Below are 24,029 nucleotides of genomic sequence, written 5' to 3'. Positions count from 1 at the left end.
GAAAAAATACTTGTATAATTTGAAAATGCCTTACGATGTTGACTCCTTATAGCAGGGTTGTGGTATATTTTAATTTTGAAACAGTCAATGCAGGAAGTGATTTTAATCGACAATCATAAAATGGAAAACGTTTCACAAATAGTTTCTCATTTTCAGTTTACAGAGAAGTCCTTGTAAATAGAAGCCTTTTTTAAATTATTGAATTTCAGTTTACTTCCTGAATTGACTGCCTTCAATTCGAATTTACCCAAGTCATGCCTTCATAGACTGAAAAATATGTAACCCACCCATCATGTGACGTATAATGTGCTACACAAGTTGAGGGGTGCTTAGTTGAGGTACTTACTTTAACTTCCTGTTTTACTCGGTATGTTCAACAAAAAGTATGGCAACTCTCCTACATTACATTGTTGTTCTATCAGCTCTTGTCCAAGGATCAGGTAAATATTCAACCATTCTATCGTTGTTCTAATATTGACTGTATTGATTTGTTCTAATATTGACTGTATTGATTAGATATGTTTACCAATAATCTGATCAGAAAGGCATGTGACAGGCAATAGGTTAGTGCTGATAGTTTCACTTGATGTTAGGGATGGGCTACGCACATGTTGATGTGTCATTTTATGCTATTTATAATTTGTATGTTTTATTTACAAAGACAACAACAACAGCACAGTGACAACAAACCTTCAAACATGATAAACAACAAGGGAGAAGGGCAAGGCAGGGTAGCCTGGGATCTACCAGGACACACAAGACAAGAGTCCACAAGAGTCCATGAGTCACTGTTCTTCATATAATTGTCACTATCCCTGTAAAACCAACAAAAACAAAAAATGGATATATACTGGATATCCAGTCATATACCTGATATGTCATGCTTCCTACTGTACTTTACCACTTGCCTTGATGTCATATCCCAAACAACCGTATCACAGAGGTTCTCTCTGTATGGGAATAGGTTTTCTATCAGGGGGTAAGAAAAATATTTTATTTGTATTTTGTTTAACCTTTATTTAACTAGGCAAGTCATTAAATTCTGATATTTTAAATATATATTATAATATTTGAAATGGAATAGAATTCGGATATTATGATATTTCATTGAAAGTAGCTCTATCTGTTAACATTGATCAATTGGTTATTTAGTAGTAATTTGTTGAATCATACTGTTGTGTATTTCAAGTAGCAAAAGTATAGTGTTTTATGGTTAGTATAAAAGTGTGAGAAACACATTGAGCTACAGGATGTGGAAAGACACAGCTTCAACAGCGAGGGTGGAGGTGATACAGTGACAGAGCGCTGACAGCCATTTATAAGCCAACTGGTTCCATGATGGATATGTCTTTTAGACCACAAACTCGACAATGAACAGAAACACACTTTAATGCATGAAACATCACCCAACATACTGTATCTTATAACAGGTCTCTGAATTAATATGGGATTAGTACAATGCATAGAAAAGAGGCAAAGTGTTTTGTAATTCATGCTAATTCAACTATAGTTACCATAAACATACTGTTGCACTGTAAAAAAAGGCAATTTAAGCAATTGCTTAATGAGCGCAATTCTGTGAGTTTAGTGGACTTCTAAAGGACAATTCCAGCTAATGTGTTAAAGTTTGTTTATTTGACCCCTAGAGTCTGACGCACCGGTGTCAATCCTAACAAAATCCATCAATTTATGCTAGAGATATCTGTGATTTTGTATTGGCTGCGTCTTAATCCATCACATCCTATGGCGGCCTTCCGCATATGCGATGGGAGGTGGCCGAGCTACAGCGGTGTTTGTCAGACCATGAGACATCCTGACAATCGGTTTTCTCACGCAAACGTCTGTAGTGTCCGAACAGTTTGGCCTAGAAACGAATGGAACCACTCTATGGAAAGAGGAGAGTCTCACGAATACGAAGGTTGTCTCCGGTGGTCTCAGTAAAACATTTATGGAAGTACACCGATTTTAGGGCCAAAATATGTGTAAAAATGTATATATTTCCTGAATGTTCTTATATCTCCTAGATATAGGACAGACACTTAACTGCATTCCTTATGATTTATTTTTTGACTGTCTTTTTGCCATTTATAAATGTGTTATTCAATGCATTTCTATGGGCTATAGTAGTCAAAGTCAAATTTAATATTTTATATCAAATAATTGTTTTTATATATATTTATATATATTTTTTTTATACCTAAAGGGTCCTAAAATTCTAAATCAAATAGCTTAATGATCCATCTTAAAACAATTCCATATGTCAGCTTAGGACCCTCCCTCTAAAATTCTAAGTTGAGTGAACATTAAATTCAACTTGAGAATTTACCGTATGTTGGTTCAGCTACAGTGCCTTCAGAAAGTATTCATACCCCTTGACTTATTACACATTTTGTTGTGAAATCAAATGCATGAAATATATATATTTTTTCTCACCCATCTACACACAATACCCCATAATTACTAAAGTGAAACATGTTTTTAGAAATGTTTTGAAAAAGAAATACAGAATGAAATAAATAAGTATTCACACCACCAAGTCCATACTTTGTAGAATAACCTTTGGCAGCGATTACATCTTTCTGGGAAAGTCTCTATAAGCTTTCCACACCTGGATTGTGCAACAGTTGACCCTTATTAGTTTCAAAATTCTTCAACCTCTGTCAAATTGGTTGCTGATCATTGCAAGACAACCATTTTCAGGTCTTGCCATAGATTTAAGTAGATTTAAGTCAAAACTGTAACTCGGCCACTCAGGAACATTCATTGTCTTCTAAACACTATTGCACACAGAGTGAGTCCATGCAACTCACTATGTGATTTGTTATACACATTTTTACTACTGAACTTATTTAGGATTACCATAACAAAGGGGGTTGAATACTTATTGACTCAAGACATTTCAGCTTTTCATTTTGATTGACTTTGCAACATTTTTCAAAAAACATAATTCTACTTTGACATTATGGGGTATTGTGTGTAGGCCCGTGACAAAACAATCTTAATTTAATAAATGTTATATTCAGGCTGTAACACAACAAAATTTAGAAAAAGTCCAGGGGTAGAATACTTTCTGAAGGCACAGTATATACCCAAATGTTGAGCAAACGCACAATCCTATTGCATCTGGTTAACTTACAATTGTACAGTACATTGAATCAACATCTTTTAAAAAAAACGTGTTCTTGGTAGACTGTTTCATTTTTACATGAAGTCTTCTGTCTGTTTATTTCAGAGTCACTGAGACTGACTAAATGTAGTTAGTATGACTTGTATATTATAATACTTCACAGGTTTTCTGTCTGTTTTATTTCAGAGTCCAGCACTGAGACTCTGAAACTGTTTGTGCTGAAGGGACAAAATGTCCGTCTGGACGTCCAGGGATATGCTAAACTAAATAATATTGAGGATTTAAAGTGGACGTTTAACAAATCTCACGCTTTAGTAAAATACTCCAATGAATCATCAACAGTGAAAGTATACACTAAATACCAAGGCAGGATTGAGTTTAGGGAGGGAAACTTCTCTCTAATACTGAAGAACCTACAGGAAGGGGACAGTGGACTTTATGACGCAGGAGTGAGTGGTGACGAAAACAAAGATGTTGCCAAGTACCAGATATCAGTTCAAGGTAGGTTGTCCTCCTTCCTGCCATCCTTCTCTTTGTATTGATATGGTTACAGTAGCAATCAATAGTGAAATATGAATTCTATCTCAGGTTAAATGCACTCTAATTTACTAAGTCTTAAGATACAGAAAATGACAATCCACATTAAATGGTGACTAGAAAAAAGATCAGCTTTTTTGTGTGTGTGTAAATGGATAGGTATGCATTTGTGTGTATTTCAGACCATGTCTATTTGCCTGTTTATCTGTTTTGTATTCAGAGAGAGTTGTGACACCACTCCTGACAGTGGACTATGTTTCCTCCATCAATGCCACCTGTAACATGACTGTGACCTGCAGAGGTCAGAACACCTCTGTCACCTCCAGCTGTAACAGCAGCACCTGCTCTCAGGTGGGAGGAGAGAGTAGAGGGGCTGAGACCTCCACTGTCCCCCTGCTCTCTGTCTATGTGACAGGGGGTTCCATCATCTGTAACCACAGCAACCAAGTCAGCTGGGCCCCTGACACCAAGGAGATAGTGGAACTCTGTCCAATGAAATTTGGTAAGACACACACACACACACACACACACACACACACACACACACACACACACACACACACACACACACACACACACACACACACACACACACACACACACACACACACACACACACACACACACACACACACACACACACACACAAAAAACATCTCAAATACTGTATGTCAGATGTACACTAAGTGTACAAAGCATTAAGACCTATACTAACTATATATATGAATTAACATACGTGTGAGTTCACAAAACATTAAGAACACCTCCATATATTGAGTTTCACCCCAAACTTTTACACTCAGAACAGCAGCAATTCATCCAGGCATGGACTCTACAAGGTGTCGAATGCGTTCCACAGGGATGCTGGCCCATCTTGACTCCAATGCTTCCCACAGTCGTGTCAAGATGTGTGGATGTCCAAGCTCAACAATAAATTCTTGAGCTTGAAAAACCCAGCAGCGTTGCAGTTCTTGACACAAACCATTGTGCCTGGCACTTACTACCATAGCCCATTCAAAGGCACTTAAACATATTGTCTTATCCATTCACCCTCTGAATGGCACACATACACAATCCATGTCGCAATTGTCTCAAGGCTTAAAAATCCTTCTTTAACCCGTCTCCTCCCCTTCATTTACACTGATTGAAGTGGATTTAACAAGTGACATCAATAAGGGATCGTAGCTTTCACCTGGATTCACCTGGTCAGTCTATGTCACGGAAAGAGCAGGTGTTCTTAATGTTTTGTACATTCTGTGTATTAATGGAGGAACTATAACCTTGTCCCCAGACTAATCTCACACAGGAGGAAGTGTCTAATCTGCGAGAGGAACTGTAACATATTGTCTGTTTGTTGTGAACCAGTGTCTCCCCCTGCTGGTAGCATGTCTGTGTGCATGCTGAAGATCATCCTGGTGTCTGTGGGGCTGGTCATCATGATCTCTGCTGTCATCACGGTCCACATCAGGGACAGATTCCACTATGGATAGAGTCATGTGTATTGTATTTTTTTCTACCTTCAACAAAGTGATTCCAGCTCTGTGTCACAGTAAGATTAGGTCATAAAAGTTATTTTTACATTTGTGAGTTGCAACATAATTTATCAAAACGTAATACAGCATAACATGGCATGACATAATATAGCATAACGTGACATAGCAAAAACAGTATCACATGTTTTTAGGCCATTTGTTTCTTTTTAATACACAGTATGATAAAATCAAATCAAATTTGATTTGTCACATGCTTGGTAAACAACAGGTGTAGACAGTGAAATCTTTACTGACGGGTCATTTTCAACAATGCAGTTAAAGATAAAGATAAAAAACTGAAAATAGAAATCGTGACAAGCTTTAAATATTGGAACAGAATGACATTGCACATCTCACTGTTAACAACCTCACTAGGATGAGGTTTTGATGTACGTCCACTCTGTTTATTTTCACCGTTCCTGTCCAAATCATCCTAAAGTATCTCAAAATTGATTGTGTAACTCAAATAAGTTACTTATTGATGATTTGGACAGTATTTGTAAAATGTTAATATGGGTACCATTGACTTGCATTGATTTCCCTGGGGGCATTTTGCCCCAAACACATTGACTTTACGTTTTACAACTTTTTAAAAACTGATTAAAAATGTTCTCTCTAACCAAGTGTTATACTAGTATACCTGTGTGTACCTGTGTGTACAACACATGAAGAACACCTGCTCTGTCCATGACATAGACTCACCAGGTGAATCCAGGTAAAAGCTATGATCCCTTATTGATGTCACTTGTTAAATCCACTTCAATCAGTGTAGATGAAGGGGAGGAAACAGGTTAAAGAAGGATTTTTAAGCCTTGAGACAATTGAGACATGGATTTTGTATGTGTGCTGTTCAGAGGGTGAATGGGCAAGAGCTTGATTATGTTACTTATTTACTTGTTATTCGTGTCAGATATTTCCATTTTGGGATAGTTGTTCACTGAATTGCTAGCACCAGTTGCTCACGCTGCTACAGTGGCTACAAACGTCTCGCGCTCACTGGAATGTGAAATCACATGATGCTACCTACAAATCCCATCCCAAATTGCAGTAACTTATAGAATAGTGAAAATTCACTTTGTCTGAAGATGACAGAGAATTAGTGTAGAGGTCTATGACCCAACTATGATATACCATCTGATTCCATTATCATGTGAATGCTACAGGCCCATATCCCCAGTTGGTATAGCCAAGGTAGCAAGCCTTGCTTCGTCACTCAGAATACTGTAAGATGCACGTGTCTAGGTTTACTGTTATGCTATTATTAAGAGGTTACTAATGGACAAGGAGTTAATATCTATCGATGTACTAGCATTAAATCATTGAGTTCAGAAATGCACAGTTAGAGACCAAGTAAATATGCTATGTGTATTGTGATGAACATTTACAGTTAGACATTTCACTAAATAATAATTCAAGGAATATTACTCAGAAATGTGAGGAATACAGTTCGTATCAATTTAAAAATAATCTGATTTATTAGTTACACAATAAGAATGCAAATGGTACATACCAGAATTCATAACAAAATATCCTGAGTCTTAACAGCATAGAAAATTCACCACATACAAAAGTACATCAGGAGATCAGTTAACCAAAGACTCCATGATCAACATTTAAACCCAGCTTTTATTCTTCCAAGAGCGTCCAATGCCAGTATCTCCCATTGTCTAATTAACATGACTTTGAATGGACCAAAACATTCAAACAAAAGGCATAAAACTTCACACACTTTCTCTAATCTGATCCCCACACCCACTGTATGATCAGAAACCCCTGTGTTGTTACTCTCTGAACTCTCCCCACACCCACTGTATGATAAGAAACCCCTGTGTTGTTACTCTCTGAACTATCCCCACACCCACTGTATGATCAGAAACCCCTGTGTTGTTACTCTCTGAACTCTCCCCACACCCACTGTATGATAAGAAACCCTGTGTTGTTACTCTCTGAACTATCCGCCATCGGACGAACAGAATAACACAGTGTCTCTGTAACAATGAATCCATAGCACTTAAAGTACAATGAAACATATCAACATTCATGGCTCTTTATGAACTAGTTGTCACGTTCTGACCTTAGTTCCTTTTTTATGTCTTTATTTTAGTTTGGTCAGGGCGTGAGTTGGGGTGGGCATTCTATGTTGTTTTTCTATGTTTTGTTCTGTACGTTATATTTCTATGTGTTTGGCCTAGTATGGTTCTCAATCAGAAGCAGGTGTCGATCGTTGTCTCTGATTGAGAATCATACTTAGGTAGCCTGTTTTCCCACTATGGGTTGTTGGTAGTTGTTTTCCGTTTCAGTGTTTGCACCATTTGGGACTGTTTCGGTTTTCATTTTGATTCTCTTGTTCTTTTTGTATTTTGTATTCATTCTCATTAAAAGATATTATGGATACGTACCACGCTGCACATTGGTCCGATATTTCCTACTCCTCCTCAGACGAAGAGGATGGAAGCCATTACACTAGTGGAACAATCCAAACATGACAAATTAATTCACACGATAACATTCAATTCAAATCAAACGTTATTTGTCACATGCGCCGAATACAACAAGTGTAGACTTTACCGTGAAATGCTTACAAGCCCTTAACCAACAGTGCAGTTCAAGAAGAAGAAAATATTTACCAAGTAGACTAAAATAAAAAGTCATGATAAAAAGTAACACAATAAGAATAACAATAACGAGGCTATGTACAGGGGGCACCGGTAACGAGTCAGTGTGCTGGGGTACAGGCTAGTTGAGGTAATCTGTACATGTAGGTGGGGGTGAAGTGACTATGCATAGGTAACAAACAACAGCGAGTTTAGTCATTTAGTCGATTCTAGTTTCTTCAGTCTTCACACCTCTTCCGGTTATAGTGACCCCATGACGTCCGTGAGAACGTCTCCTCCTGGAGATTAACACGGCGACGGTATGACTCCTATGAGATGCAAATATACAGCCATCCATCCGAACAATGCCATATTGAATCCACATGCCAGGCTGGTGTCAGCAAGTCACTAGACACATCTTCATCACTGGCCTTCATCATCGTTCACCTTTGTTCTCTCTCTATTTCTCCAATTCATCCTACTGGAAAAGTGTTACATACTAAGGTAGCTGCCTTTGGAAGTAGGTAGGGAGCAGGCAGCTAGCTGCCTTTGGATTGGTTAAGAGTAGGCTACACCAACATTAGTTTCCATTCATAAAAAGTGTCAAAACGATTGCCCAGCCCGGGGAGCGAACTCGTGATGCTCGGAGCTGAAGCCGTGAGAATACTTGAGAATACTCTTATGAAGTGCTACGCTACAGCAGTACACAATGCTCTAGCAAGCCGTGAGAATACTTGATGGTATGAGGTAAGTTGGTTTGCAGAGCCTTCTCCAAACCATAGCCCCCTAGGTACGGTACTGCATTGTATAGCCTACAAACACAGCTTCATCAACGAGGGCGGCCACACATGGTTTGCCAGCCAGTGGTCCCGGAGTTCTAGTCTCGGTGTGAGCTTGTACGGGACGAAGTGGCAAAGCTAAGAAAGCACACTGACCTCCGTCACACATACTCACACACGTCTCCGCTGGCTCTCTTTGTAGTGATCTGTCTTTTATTAGATAGTGTATCAGTCATTCAGCCTTATAGCCGGAGGCCCCCGTCTGATTCTTCCTAGTCTAAACCGGCACCTCTCTTGGAGACCACGACCAACAGGTGGGGCTCTTGTTCAGTAGACGTGGAATCGACCCATGGTTATACTTTAACACGTCCCCATTGGCTCTTCTTGCTGACCAGGTTGCTGGCGTTTCACATGATGGTTCCATCACTCCTGGTAACCAGCATGACCAGCTGGGGCTTGTGGAGAACCACCTGTGTGATAAGAACGAGGACCAGAATGGAAATACCTTGTTAGACTGTCTTGTGTTTTTAATGCCTAATTATGTATAGTTTAATGATATTTCCAATCGTTCCGTCCTGAGCAGAACCCCTATTAATTTTGTTCCAGTGTTCTGAACAGCAGAATACAATTCCGAACTGGTTCGAACCAAACAATTTTTAACTGTTCATATGTGTAACGTCTGCTTCCAATTCACACTCTCAAACACGTAGATCCCCTGACTGCGTCTCACTTTCCACCCCACTTTCCAGCTCACACTCGCAAAGACATAGATGCCCTGAACGCAGCTCACGCTCCAGATCTCAATCACCTGAATTCTGATGACCTGTTCACACACCTGTATGTCATTTACACACACTATTTAGTTCAGTTCTTTGCACCCCATCATTGTGAGGTATTGTTTGTTTTGTTACACACTTCTATTCGGAGCTCTGTTTTACCCGTATTAGTCCTCCTGTGTATGATAGTTTTTGCCTGCCTCGCTAATGACACCTTTTGCCTATTCCCTGCCTGTACTTTAGCCTATTGGATTTCCTGTTATCAACCTCTTGCCTGGTCTCCCGGACTACATTACTAGCCTTTACCCTGCCTGTACTGTTGCCTTTTTGGACCCCCTGTGTATGACCTTCTGCCTGCCCCTGGACCCAGCTACCTGCTTCCTCCTGTGTATGACCTTCTGCCTGCCCCTGGACCCAGATACCTGCCTCCTCCTACCTGCTTGCTTCCTCCTGTGGTCCTTTACAAATAAACACCTGCTGCGCCCTGCACTTGAAACCAGCTCTCTGTCAACCAGCTCTCTGTCAACCAGCTCTCTGTCAACCAGCTCTCTGTCAACCAGCTCTCTGTCAACCAGCTCTCTGTCAACCAGCTCTCTGTCAACCAGCTCTCTGTCTCCCACAATATGGTTACTTTCGTTAATTTAGCCTCAATTCAGGCCCCTAGGAGGAATCACCTTGTGAAATCAACATAGTTCTTACATTTATCTCATGAATTTACTCCACCAATAAGCATGGATAAAGCAGCTTGCTATGGAACGGGTAAGCTAGTTGTTTACATGTTCGATGGACGGAGAAGTGCAGCCGCGAGATGCAAATGAAAATCCTCAGGGGGGAGAGAGTGATGGGTGGACCTGGAAGTGGATTGTTTACTTCATTACTTCATTACTTGAAAGACACACAACCCCCATGAACCAAACCCATCCCACTGGTGTTACTGCTGTCAGTGTGGTTTGACCCAGAAAAGAGAATTTGCTCAAAATGAAACACAGACACAAGCAAGGATCAGGTTCAGCTTCCCCTCCCACAAGTTAGTGTGGGAAATTCAAAACTGACCCACGATTAGCACATATGGGCCATTTCTCCCTACAGGCCCCCTTCAGTGTGGTTTGAGCCAAAAAAGAGAAGTTGCTCAACAGGAAACACAGACACAAGCAAACATTTCACATGTTAATCTGTCCGTCCGTCTACCTATCTATTATATTCATTGGAGCACCATCTCAACACCATGTCTCTCCTTTTAGGGTTTGGATTGCTGACCTGCATAGCATCATCAGGTAGGCTTTTGTGTATCTCTCAGGTTCTGTTGTCTGGGCCTCATAAAGAGCAGTCAATTGTCATACTTCTGTAAAAGTAAAGATACCTTGATAGAAAATGACTCAAGTAAAAGTCACTCAGTAAAATACTACTTGAGTAAAAGTAAAACAATTAAACTTAAGTATCAAAAGTAAATGTAATTGCTAAAATATACTTTTATATATATCATTTCACATTCCTTATATTAAGCAAACCAGACGACACAATTGTTTTTTATTTGTTAAGGGAGTCCGCCAGATAAGAGGCAGTAGGGATGACCAGGGATTTCCTCTTGATAAATGTGTGAATGGGACCATTTTCCTGTCCTGCTAAGCATTCGAAATGTAACGAGTACTTTTGGGTGTCAGGGAAAATGTATGGAGTAAAAAGTACATTGTTTTCTTCAGTAATGTGGTGAAGTAAAAGTTGTCAAAAATATAAATAGTAAAGTAAAGTACAGATACCCAATATAACTACAGACATCTAGATCTTCCTGAGTTGTACAGTGTTGATTCAAAGTAGCCTACAGACATATCTAGATCTTCCTGAGTTATACAGTGTTGATTCAAAGTAGCCTACAGACATATCTAGATCTTCCTGAGTTATACAGTGTTGATTTAAAGTAGCCTACAGACATATCTAGATCTTCCTGTGTTATACAGTTGTCACGCCCTGGCCTTAGTATTCTTTGTTTTCTTTATTATTTTAGTTAGGTCAGGGTGTGACATGGGTATTTATGTGGGTTTTTGTAGTGTCCAGGGTGATTGTAAGGTTTAGGGGGTTTATTTAGAGTAGTTGGGTTTATGTTTAGTATAGTTGTCTAGCTGTGTCTATGTTGGGTGTAGTTGTCTAGGAAAGTCTATGGTTGCCTGAATGGGTTCCCAATTAGAGACAGCTGGTTTCTGTTGTCTCTGATTGGGAGCCATATTTAGGGTAGCCATAGGCTTTAGTTTGTTGTGGGGAATTGTCTATGTCTGAACGTTTGTAGCATGTGTGTGTGCACTACGTTGATTAGCTTCACGGTCGTTTATTTGTTTTGTTAGTTTGTAAGTGTTTTGTTTCGTTTTGCCTTCTTCTATAATAAAAGGAAGATGGCTTATTTTCCACATGCTGCGTTTTGGTCCGTCTCTCCTCCACACGATCGTGACAGAATTCCCCACCATCATCGGATCAAGCAGCGTGTGCAACAACAACAGGACCCACCTACACTGGACTATTGGAATTGGGAGGAAATTCTGGACCGGGAAATACCAGGAGAATATAACCGCCCCAAAGCTGAGCTGGAGGCAGCGAAGGCAGAGAGGCGGAGATATGAGGAGGCAGCAAGGAGACGTGGCTGGAAGCCTGAGAAGCCCGTGAGTACTACCCAAAAATTTCTTGGGGGGGGCTAAGAGGTAGTGGGCCAAGGGCAGGTAGGAGACCTGCGCCCACTTCCCAGGCTAACCGTGGAGAGCGGGAGTACGGGCAGACGCCGTGTTATGCAGTAGAGCGCACGGTGTCTCCTGTACGGGTGCATAGCCCAGTGCGGGTTATTCCACCTCCCCGCACTGGTAGGGCTAGATTGGGCATTGAGCCAAATGTCATGAAGCCGGCCCTACATATTTGGCCACCAGTACGTCTTCTTGGGCCGGCTTACATGGCACCAGCCTTACGCATGGTGTCCCCGGTTCGCCTACATAGACCGGTGCGGGTTATTCCACCTCCCCGCACTGGTCGGGCGACGGGGAGCATTCAACCAGGTAAGGTTGGGCAGGCTCGGTGCTCAAGGGAGCCAGTACGCCTGCACGGTCCGGTATTTCCGGCGCCACCTCCCCGCCCCAGCCTAGTACCACCAGTGCCTACACCACGCACCAGGCTTCCAGTGCGTTTTCAGAGCCCTGTTCCTCCTCCACGCACTCTCCCTATGGTGCGTGTCTCCAGCCCAGTGCCTCCAGTTCCGGCACCACGCACCAAGCCTCCTGTGCGTCTCCAGAGCCCTGTACGCACTGTTCCTTCTCCCCGCACTCGCCCTGAGGTGCGTGCCCTCAGCCCGGTACCTCCAGTTCCGGTACCACGCACCAGGCCTAGAGTGCGCCACGAGAGTCCAGTGTGCCCTGTTGTTGTTCCCCGCACTAGCCTGAAGGTGCGTGTCCTTAGCCCGGTACCTCCAGTTCCGGTACCACGCACCAGGCCTATAGTGCGTCTCAGCCGGCCAGAGTCTGCCGTCTGCCCAGCGGCGCCTGAACTGCCCGTCTGCCCAGCGGCGCCTGAACTGCCCGTCTGCCCAGCGGCGCCTGAACTGCCCGTCTGCCATACGCCGTCTGAACTGTCCGTCTGCCATGAGCCTGCAAAGCCGCCCGTCTGCCATGAGCCTGCAAAGCCGCCCGTCTGCCATGAGCCTACAGAGCCGTCCGCCAGACAGGAGCCGCTAGAGCCGTCCGCCAGACAGGAGCCGCTAGAGCCGTCCGCCAGACAGGAGCCGCTAGAGCCTTCCGCCAGACCGGATCAGCCAGAGCCTTCCGCCAGACCGGATCAGCCAGAGCCTTCCGCCAGACCGGATCAGCCAGAGCCTTCCGCCAGACCGGATCAGCCAGAGCCTTCCGCCAGACCGGATCAGCCAGAGCCTTCCGCCAGACCGGATCAGCCAGAGCCTTCCGCCAGACCGGATCAGCCAGAGCCTTCCGCCAGACCGGATCAGCCAGAGCCTTCCGCCAGACCGGATCAGCCAGAGCCTTCAGCCAGCCATGACCGTCCAGAGCCGTCAGCGAGCCATGACCGTCCAGAGCCGTCAGCGAGCCATGACCGTCCAGAGCCGTCAGCGAGCCATGACCGTCCAGAGCCGTCAGCGAGCCATGACCGTCCAGAGCCGTCAGCCAGCCATGACCGTCCAGAGCCGTCAACCAGCCAAGAGCGTCCAGAGCCAGCCAGCCAGGATCCGCCAGTCATTCTGGTGTTGTCCCTCATTCTGGTGTTGCCCCTCATTCTGGTGTTGCCCCTCATTCCGGTGTTGCCCCTCATTCCGGTGCTGCTCCTTATCCTGATGATGCCCCTTAATTTAGGTGGGGTTATTTGGAGGGTGGGCATTGTGAGGGGGATAAAGAAGCGGGGATTGACTATGGTGGGGTGGGGACCTCGCCCTGAGCCTGAGCCACCACCGTGGTCAGATGCCCACCCAGACCCTCCCCTAGACTTTGTGCTGGTGCGCCCGGAGTTCGCACCTTAAGGGGGGGGCTATGTCACGCCCTGGCCTTAGTATTCTTTGTTTTCTTTATTATTTTAGTTAGGTCAGGGTGTGACATGGGTATTTATGTGGGTTTTTGTAGTGTCCAGGGTGATTGTAAGGTTTAGGGGGTTTATTTAGAGTAGTTGGGTTTATGTTTAGTATAGTTGTCTAGCTGTGTCTATGTTGGGTGTAGTTGTCTAGGAAAGTCTATGGTTGCCTGAATGGGTTCCCAATTAGAGACAGCTGGTTTCTGTTGTCTCTGATTGGGAGCCATATTTAGGGTAGCCATAGGCTTTAGTTTGTTGTGGGGAATTGTCTATGTCTGAACGTTTGTAGCATGTGTGTGTGCACTACGTTGATTAGCTTCACGGTCGTTTATTTGTTTTGTTAGTTTGTAAGTGTTTTGTTTCGTTTTGCCTTCTTCTATAATAAAAGGAAGATGGCTTATTTTCCACATGCTGCGTTTTGGTCCGTCTCTCCTCCACACGATCGTGACAACAGTGTTGATTCAAAGTAGCCTACAGACATATCTAGATCTTCCTGAGTTATACAGTGATGATTCAAAGTAGCCTACAGACATATATAGATCTTCCTGAGTTATACAATGTTGTTTTAAAGTAGCCTACAGACTGTAAGTGTCTGTGTGTAGCTGGTGCAGAGGAGTCAGGTGCAGGACAGCAGAGATGAGTAAATAAAAGTAACTTTACTCAAAGTCATCAAAACACATGAGATATATCAAGCCCACAATTACGGACCGCAATACAACAAACAAACACTCACAAACAACCATTGGGGACGAACGCCGCCCGAACAAGGAGAGGGACCGACTTTGGCGGAAGTCGTGACACAGACATTAATTCAGCTTTGATCTAACTTTATTAAAGAAGCACGATTCTCCAGAGTAGCCTATTCTCTGCTAGTATAATGTGATTTAGGGCCATGTGTTTTGTGACATGCCTGGATGTTAACCTTTTATTTAAAGCTTTTTCATCAAACTGTCCTCTTTTCTTTTTATGTCAGATCTAACACCATCCTCAGACAATTGCTTTCATTTTTGGTGTAATTATCATTTCTGTATAAGGCTTTAAACACAGGATAAGAGCTTGCTATGTCACATGATTGTGTATAACACAGAGCCCTAATTAATACTTGTGGAATTATGTATTCATCCTCACCATTTCCTCCTGTTCATTTCCTCCTCATCACATGAAGTATTCTGTGTGTTTATTTCAGAGCCCAGTGCTGAGACCTCTGTGTTTGTGCTGAAGGGACAGGATGTTCACCTGGATGTCCAGACAAATGTTACACTGCAAGATGTTGATGTGCTATATTGAAAGTTTAACACATCAGCCAATGTTGTAAAGTACCCCCCAAAAGTTACCTTTAAAGGGTACGAAGATAGGACTGAATTTAGTGAGGGAGACTTCTCTCTGCTACTGAAGAACCTACAGGAAGGAGACAGTGGACTTTATGATGCAGTAGTGTCTGGTAACAATGACAGAAATGTTGCTAAATACTTGTTGGAAGTTCAAGGTAGGTTTAACCTCATTATTTGTTGTTGTTTTTCTTGCTGTTGTTTTGGTAGCACTTTACTTGACCAAACGTTTTCTACTGGTATACAACTCTATTTATCCCTGTTTGTCTATTTGTTTTCAGAGAGAGTTGAGCCTCCAGTCCTGACAGTGGACTCTAACTCCAACATCAATGCCACCTGTAACGTGACTGTGACCTGCAGAGGTCAGAACACCTCTGTCACCTCCAGCTGTAACAGCAGCACCTGCTCTCAGGTGGGAGGAGAGAGTAGAGGGGCTGAGACCTCCACTGTCCCCCTGCTCTCTGTCTATGTGGCAGGGGATTCCATCATCTGTAACCACAGCAACCAAGTCAGCTGGGCCAGTGACACCAAGGAGATCAAAACGATTTGTCTATTGAAATTAGGTAAGACAGATGCATACAAACACCGTGCACACACACACACACACACACACACACACACACACACACACACACACACACACACACACACACACACACACACACACACACACACACACACACACACACACACACACACACACACTAGATTAGATGTTATATGCTACAGTATGTTGACGTTTAGATTTTGATGTCACTGTAATTCCAAAACCAGAGCGGGAGAGAGAGGACCGTAACTACGCTGTCACAGTCGGGATGCCAGGTCCCGTCATCCACGTCATCATCATCTTTGTTGGATGCGCCTTGATTGGTTGGTGAAAGCTAAATAAAGGTAAGCTCACTGTTCTTGCTTATTACAGAAACCGTACAGTTATGAATAAAACGGTTCCCTGAAGTAGGGACGGAGGTATAACATACTCAGGGGAGTCAACAACCAATCCTATTCACCTGAAGCAAACTGAAATCATGCCCAACGTGCCAATGGATGCCAAGCCCACCCTCGGAAGCCCCACAATTCTAGCTATAATACCGGGGCTCGCATCCATTTCCAAAATTCTTTACCGCACTTTAGTAAGCCCAAACCCCCTGACTGCACAAGGCCAAAATATGTTATACCACATTCTCTCCTTCAGGGAACAGTAGTTATATTCATTACTGTACATTCCCTTTCAGTCGGTCACTCGGTATAAGACATGCAGACATACAATCAAGCCCCATGCCGGCTCAGAGGGTACCAAACTAGGAGACCCACGGCAGCCCAAGCACACACAGGTTCCACCGGATCCAAAAAGGGGTCACAGAAGCCACCTTTTTCCCCTACCTTAATACTTACCTGAGAAGCCTGAATTGTCAGTACCTCATGAGGCCTGAACTGTCAGAGCCCTATATAACAAACCAGAACCTTCTACAACATACTGACATGCTGCCACTGCAGCCCAAGTCCCTAGACCCCATGGTTCCAAGAATAACACTAACTTTGTGAGCCTAAAATGTCAGAACTCGTACAAGGAACCGCAAGTCCAAAACAAGAGAACACCAGTCATGACTTGGTAAAACGCACGCGCACTGCATAGCGTCAACCAGTGTCACTGAAACCCACAGGAACCCTGCAGTAACCATGGAAGGGTGTATTCGCACACTGCCACGGCAGCCCAATGCTCAAACCCACAGGGAATTGTGGCAACCCGGATAAATGCATACTATGTCTGCTGCAGCACATCAAGGCAGCCAAAGGCTTATTAAACCCACAGAGAAACTGTGATAACCCGAACAATTGTTGCCTGACATCGACCATAGCGACCCAACATTTTCCATACACACAAAAAGCTTATTTCTCTCAAATTCTGTGCACAAATATGTTTACATCCTGTTAGTGAACATTTCTCCTTTGCCAAGATAGTCCATCCACCTGACAGGTGTGGTATATCAAGAAGCTGATTAAACAGCATGATCATTACACAGGTGCACCTTGTGCAGGGGACAATAAAAGGACACTCTAAAATGTGCAGTTTTGTCACACAACACAATGCCACAAATCAAGTTTTAAGTTGAGGAGTGTGCAATTGGGATGCTGACTGCAGGAATGTCCACCAATGTCATATTAGAGAATTTGTCAGTACGTCCAACCGGTCTCGCAATGTGTTTGGCGTCGTGTGGGTGAAAGGTTTGCTGATGTATTTGTATTTATTATGGATCCCCATTAGCTGCTGTCAAGGCAGCTGCTACTCTTCCTGGGTAGTGTCACGTTCTGACCTTTATTTCCTTTGTTTTTGTCTTTAGTTAGTTGGTCAGGGCGTGAATTGGGGTGGGCAGTCTATGTTCTGTGTTTCTATGTTTAGGTTTGTCATTTGGCCTGATATGGTTCTCAATCAGAGGCAGGTGTTTTTCATTGTCTCTGATTGGGAACCGTATTTAGGTAGCCTGATTTCACTGTTGGGTTGTGGGTGTTTGTTTCCTGTGTCAGTGTTTGTGCCACACGGGACTGTTTTCGGTTAGGTTTACTTTGTTATTTTGTATTTGTGTCATGTTCAGTTTGTTCTATTAAAACATGGACACTTACCACGCTGCGTCTTGGTCCGATCCCTGCTACACCTCCTCTTCAGGCGAAGAGGAGGAAATCTGCCGTTACAGGTAGTTCTTGTATGCATGTGACTGTGCCAATGTTTGTGTTGCTTCACAGATTTTCTTAATCTGTTTTTTAAATCTAATTTTACTGCTTGCGTCAGGTACTTCATGTGGAATAGAGTTCCATGTAGTCATGGCTCTATGTAGTACTGTGTGCCTCCCATAGTCTGTTCTGGTCGTGGGGACTGTGAAGAGACCTCTTGTGGCATGTCTTGTGCAGTATGCATGGGTGTCCGAGCTGTGTGCCAGTAGTTTAGACAGACAGCTCGGTGCATTCAACATATCAATACCTCTCATAAATAAAAGTAGTGATGAAGTCAATCTCTCTTCCACTTTCAGCCAGGAGAGATTGACATGCATATTATTGATATTAGCTCTCTGTATACATCCAAGGGCCAGCCGTGCTGCCCTGTTTTGATCAAATTACAATTTTCCTAAGTCCTTTTTTGTGGCACCTGACCACACGACTGAACAGTAGTCAAGGTGCGACAAAACTAGGGCCTTTAGGACCTGCCTTGTTGATAGTGTTGTTAAGAAGGCAGAGCATCACTTTATTATACACAGGCTTCTCCCCATCTTAGCTACTAAATCTTAGCTACTAAATGCCTTTTATGCTCGCTTCGAGGCAAGCAACACTGAAGGATGCACAAGAGCACCAGCTGTTCTGGATGACTGTCTGATAACGCTCTCGGTAGCCGATGTGAACAAAACCTTTAAATAGGTCAACATTCACAAAGCCGCTGGGCCAGATGGATTACCAGGACGTGTACTCAAAGCATGTGCGAACCAACTGTCAAGTGTCTTCACTGACATTTTCAACCTCTCCCTGACCGAGTCTGTAACACCTATATGTTTCACGCAGGCCACCATAGTCCCTGTGCCCAAGGAAACGAGAGTAACCTGCCTAAATGATTACCGCCCCGTGGCACTCATGTCGATAGCCATGAAGTGCTTTGAAAGGCTGGTCATAGCTCACATCAACAGCATCCTCCCGGACACACTAGACCCACTCCAATTCGCAGACCGCCCCAACAGATCCACAGATGACGCAATCTCAATCGCACTCCACACCGCCCTTTCTCACCTGGACAAAAAGAACACCTATGTGAGAATGCTGTTCGTCGACTACAGCTCAGCGTTCAACACCATAGTGCCCAAGAAGCTCATCATTAAGCTAAGGACTCTGGCACTAAACACTTCCCTCTGCAACTGGATCCTGGACTTCCTGACGGGCCGCCCCCCAGGTGGTAAGAGTAGGCAACAATACGTCTGCCATGCTGATCCTTAACACTGTGGCCCCGTCAGGGGTGTGTACCTAGTCCCCTCCTGTATTCCCTGTTCACCCACGACTGTGTGGCCAAACATGACTCCAACACCATAATTAAGTTTGCTGACGACACAACAGTGGTAGACCTGATCACCGACAACGATGAGACGGCCTATAGGGAGGAGGTCAGTGAACTGGCAGTGTGGTGCCAGGACAACAACCTCTCCCTCAATGTGAGCAAGACAAAGGAGCTGATCATGGACTATAGGAAAAGGCGGTCCGAACAGGCCCCCATTAACATCGACGGGGCCCTAGTGGAGCGGGTCGAGGATTTCAAGTTCCTTCGTGTCCACATCACCAATGAATGATCTTGTTCCAAACATACCAAGACAGTCGTTGAAGAGGGCATGACAAAACCTTTTTCTCAGGAGACTGAAAAGATTTGGCATGGGTCCCCAGATCCAGCTGTTCTACAGCTGCACCATCGAGAGCATCCTGTCTGGTTGCATCACCGCCTGGTATGGCAACTGCTCGGCATCTGACCGTAAGGCGCTAAAGAGGGTAGAGCGTACGACCCAGTACATCACTGGGGCCAAGCTTCCTGCCATCCAGGACCTATATAATAGGCGGTGTCAGAGGAAAGCCCATAAAATTGTCAGAGACTCCAGTCACCCAAGTTAAAGACTGTTTTCTCTGCTACCGCACGGCAAGCGGTACCGGAGCGCCAAGGCTCCTCAACAGCTTCTACCCCCAAGCCATTAGACTGCTGAACAATCATAAAAATCGCCACCGGACAATTTACATTGACCCCCCATCTTGTACACTGCTGCTACTCGCTGTTTGTTACCTATGCATAGTCACTTCGCCCCCACCTACATGTACAGATTACCTCAACTAGCCTGTACTCCTGCACACTGACTCGGTACCGGTGCCCCCAGTATATAGCCTCGTTATTGTTATTCCTATTGTGTTATTTTAATTATTACTTTTTATTTTTGCCTAAATATTTTCTTCTTCTTTAACTGCACTGTTTGTTAAGGGCTTGTAAGTAAGCATTTCACGGTAAAGTCTACACTTGTATTCGGTGCATGTGGCAATTAAAGTTTGATTTGATTTGATCAATATGTTTTGACCATGACAGTTTACAATCTAGGGTTACTCCAATAAGTTTAGTCATCTCAACCTTCTCAATTTCCACATTATTTATCCAATATTTAGTTGAGGATTAGGGTTTACTGAGTGTTTTGTTCCAAATACAATGCTTTAAGTTTTAGAAATATTTAGGGCTAACTTATTCCTTGCCACCCACTCGGAAACTAACTCTTTGTTGAGTGTTGTTGAGTGTTGCAGTCATTTCAGTCGCTGTAGTAGCTGACGTGTATAGTGTTGAGTCATCCGCATACATAGACACTGCCTTTACTCAAAGTCAGTGGCATGTCGTTAGTAAAAATTTACAGCTACCCTGGGGAATTCCTGATTCTACCTGGATTATGTTTGAGAGGCTTCCATTAAAGAACACCCTCTGTGTTCGGTTAAACAAGTAACTCTTTATCCACATTATAGCAAGGTGTTTAAAGCAAAAACACATACATTTTTTCCGGGGGCAGACTATGATCAATCATGTCAAAAGCTGCACTGAAGTCTAACAAGACAGCCCCACAATCATTGTATCATCAATTTCTCTCAGCCAATCATCAGTCATTTGTGTAAGTGCTGTGCTTGTTGAGTGTCCTTCCCAATAAACGTGTTGAAATTCTCTTGTCAATTTGTTTACTGTAAAATAGCATTATATCTGGTCAAACACAATTTTTTCCAGAAGTTTACTAAGGGTTGGTAACAGACTGATTGGTTGGCTATTTGAGCCAGTAAAGGGGTCTTTACTATTCTTGGGTAATGGACTGACTTTAGCTTCCCTCCAGGCCTGAGGGCACACGCTCTCTACTAGGCTTAAATTGAAGATGTGTCAAATAGGAGTGGCAATATCGTATGCTATTATCCTCAGTAATTTTCTATCCAGATTGTCAGACCCCGGTGGCTTGTCATTGTTGATGATAGACAGCAATAATTTTTTCACCTCGTCCACACTGACTTTACGGAATTCAAAAGTACAATTCTTGTCTTACATAATTTGGTCAGATATACTTGGATGTGTCGTGTCAGCATTTGTTGCTGGCATGTCATCCCTAAGTTTGCTAATGTTGCCAATGAAAAAGTCATTAAAGTAGTTGGCAATATCAGTGGGCTTTGTGATGAATGAGCCATCTGATTCAATGAATGAAGGAGCCGAGTTGACTTTTTTTCCCAAAATGTGATTTAAGGTGCCCCAAAGCTTTTTACTGTCATTCTTTAGATACTTTATCTTTGTTTCATAGTGTAGTTTATTATTTTTTACATTTAGTTTAGTTACATGATTTCTTAATTTGCAGTTCGTTTGCCAATCAGTTGGGCTGCCAGACTTAACTGCCATACCCTTTTGCCTCATCCCTCTCAACCATACATTTTTCAATTCCTCATCAATCCAAGGGGATTTGACAGTTTTTACAGTCATTTTCTTAATGGATGTGTGCTAATTAGTAACTGGAATAAGTAGTTTCATAAATGCGTCAAGTGCAGCATCTGGTTGCTCCTCATTACACACCACAGAGAGATCCCCACAGATCATCAACATATGAATCACTACAAAACTTATTGTATGACCACTTATTAGGCCCAGCCTTTGGAACTTTGGTTTTCCTAGATATGGCTATTATATTGTGATCACTACATCCTATGGATTTGGATACTGCTTTAAAGCACAATTCTGCAGCATTAGTAAAGATGTGATCAATACATGTTATTGACTTATTTCCTGTTCTGTTTCTAACTACTCTGGTAGGTTGACTGACAACCTGATCCAGGTTGCAGGCACTGGTTACAGATTGAAGTTTTTTCCCCAGAGTGGGCAGCTTGATGATAGCCAGTTAATATTTAAATCACCCAGAATATATACTTCTCTGTTGATATCAAATACATTATCAATCATTTCACACATATTATCCAGATACTAACTGTTAGCACTTGGTGGTCTATAGCAGCTTCCCACCAGAATGAGCTTTAGGTGAGGACAGATGAACCTGTAGCCATATTATTTTAACAGTATTTAATATTAGATCATCTCTAAGCTTTACAGGAATGTGGTCCTGAATATAGACTGCAACACCGCCCCTGTTGGCATTTCTGTCTTTTCAGTAGATGTTATAACCATGTATTGCTACCACTGTATCATCAAAGGTATTATCTAAGTGAGTTTCAGAGATATGAATATGAATGTCATCTGTTACAAGCAAGTTATTGACTTCATGGACCGTGTTTCTTAATATGGGCTATTTTTAGCACTTTTTTGGTTGCTTGATTGTTTTTAATGCTTTACTGGGAAGCTTATCGGAGGTAGACTTACTCATGTTATTTACATTAGAGCTGATAGTGCAGGACGAGCTGCATAAAGTGGTCTTCCTACTATTGCACACTGCCTCAGGCTCATGATTATTGATTACAATAGCTGTAGGATAAACAGATGTATTCGGTGCAATTAGGGGTATATCAATTAAATTACTTACATTGTGTTTGCCAATGCCCCTAAGATCATGTACATTTGATGCAGCATTATGACGACTCATTGTCACAATGGTAGGGATTAACTGAGCTGGTCTTGGATCATTTACCAGTCATTGTTTCAACGCAGACGAGACATGCGTGGACAGAGTCCAGGAGCCAAGATGATTTGGATGGACTCTGTCATTCCTGTAGAGTATCTTCTGTATCCAGAAGGTGTCAAAGTTATCAATAAAAGTGACTTTTAGCCAGATGTGTAATGCCAGCAGTCTGCTGAATATTTCACACTTTCTTTTTCACATGTAGTCATGGCTCTATGTAGTACTGTGCACCTGCCACAGTCTGTTCTGGACTTGGGGTATGTGAAGAACCCTCTGGTGGCATGTCTTGTGCGGTATGCATGGGTCTCCGAGCTGTGTGCTAGTATTTTAACCAGACAGCTCGGTACCTTCAGCTTGTCAACACCTCTTACAAAGACAAGTAATGATGCAGTCAATTTCTCTTCCACTTTGAGCCATGAGAGATTGTCATGCATGTCATTAATGTTAGCTCTCTGTGTACTTTTAAGGGCCAGCCTGTTCTGAGCCAACTGCAATTTTCCCAAGTCCCTCTTTGTGGCACCTGACCACAGGACTGAACAGTAGTCCAGGTGCGACAAAACCAGGGCCTGTAGGACCTGCCTTGTTGATAGTGTTGTTAAGAAGGCAGAGCATCGCTTATTATGGACAGACTTCTCCCCATCTTAGCAACTGTTGTTTCAATATGTTTTGACCATGACAGTTTACAGTCCAGCATTACTCCACCTCAACTTGCTCAATTTCCACGTTATTCATTACAAGATGTAGTTGAGGTTTCGGGTTTAGTGAATGGTTTGTCCCAAATACAATGCTTTTAGTTTTGGAAATATTTAGGACTAACTTATTCCTTGCTACCCATTCCGAAACTACCTGCAGCTCTTTGTTAAGTGTTGGAGTCATTTCAGTCACTGTAGTAGCTGATGCGTATAGTGTTGAGTCATCCGCATACATAGACACACTGGCCTTACCCAAAGCCAGTGGCATGTCGTTCTGTTAGACAAGTAACTCTTTATCCACATTATAGCAGGTGGTGTAAAGCCATTATACATACGTTTTTCCAGCAGCAGACTATGATCAATAATGTCAAAAGCTGCACTGAAGTCTAACAAGACAGCCCCTACAATCATTTTATCATCAATTTCTCTCAGCCAATCAGTAATTTGTGTAAGTTCTGTGCTTGTTGAGTTTCCATCCC

The 24,029-nt window shown here is 42.9% G+C and overlaps 1 protein-coding gene across 8 annotated transcripts in view; it reads left to right on the top strand.

The window, feature by feature from the left end:
- Window positions 1-308: 308 nt before the first annotated feature.
- LOC139550235 (SLAM family member 5-like) overlaps window positions 309-24,029 on the top strand; it is a 266,184-nt gene continuing 242,463 nt past the window's right edge. For 3 of the 8 annotated variants that reach the window (XM_071360974.1, XM_071360973.1, XM_071360972.1), the window contains exons 1-7: window positions 309-440; window positions 3,314-3,628; window positions 3,885-4,166; window positions 10,587-10,619; window positions 15,074-15,373; window positions 15,497-15,778; window positions 15,990-16,106. In XM_071360974.1, the coding sequence (XP_071217075.1) occupies window positions 386-440; window positions 3,314-3,628; window positions 3,885-4,166; window positions 10,587-10,619; window positions 15,074-15,174 (786 nt within the window). In that variant the 5' untranslated portion in view covers window positions 309-385 and the 3' untranslated portion in view covers window positions 15,175-15,373; window positions 15,497-15,778; window positions 15,990-16,106. Of the gene's footprint in view, window positions 441-3,313; window positions 3,629-3,884; window positions 4,167-4,955; window positions 7,595-10,586; window positions 10,620-15,073; window positions 15,374-15,496; window positions 15,779-15,989; window positions 16,107-24,029 lie in introns of those variants that run through there. The other 5 variants (XM_071360978.1, XM_071360977.1, XM_071360975.1 and 2 more) reach the window with 4 other exon arrangements.

Source organism: Salvelinus alpinus, chromosome 23 (genome assembly GCF_045679555.1).
Source record: "Salvelinus alpinus chromosome 23, SLU_Salpinus.1, whole genome shotgun sequence".
NCBI classification, from domain to species: domain Eukaryota; kingdom Metazoa; phylum Chordata; class Actinopteri; order Salmoniformes; family Salmonidae; genus Salvelinus; species Salvelinus alpinus.
Note: the sequence above shows the minus strand (reverse complement) of the source record. Positions and strands in the feature narration are given on the sequence as shown.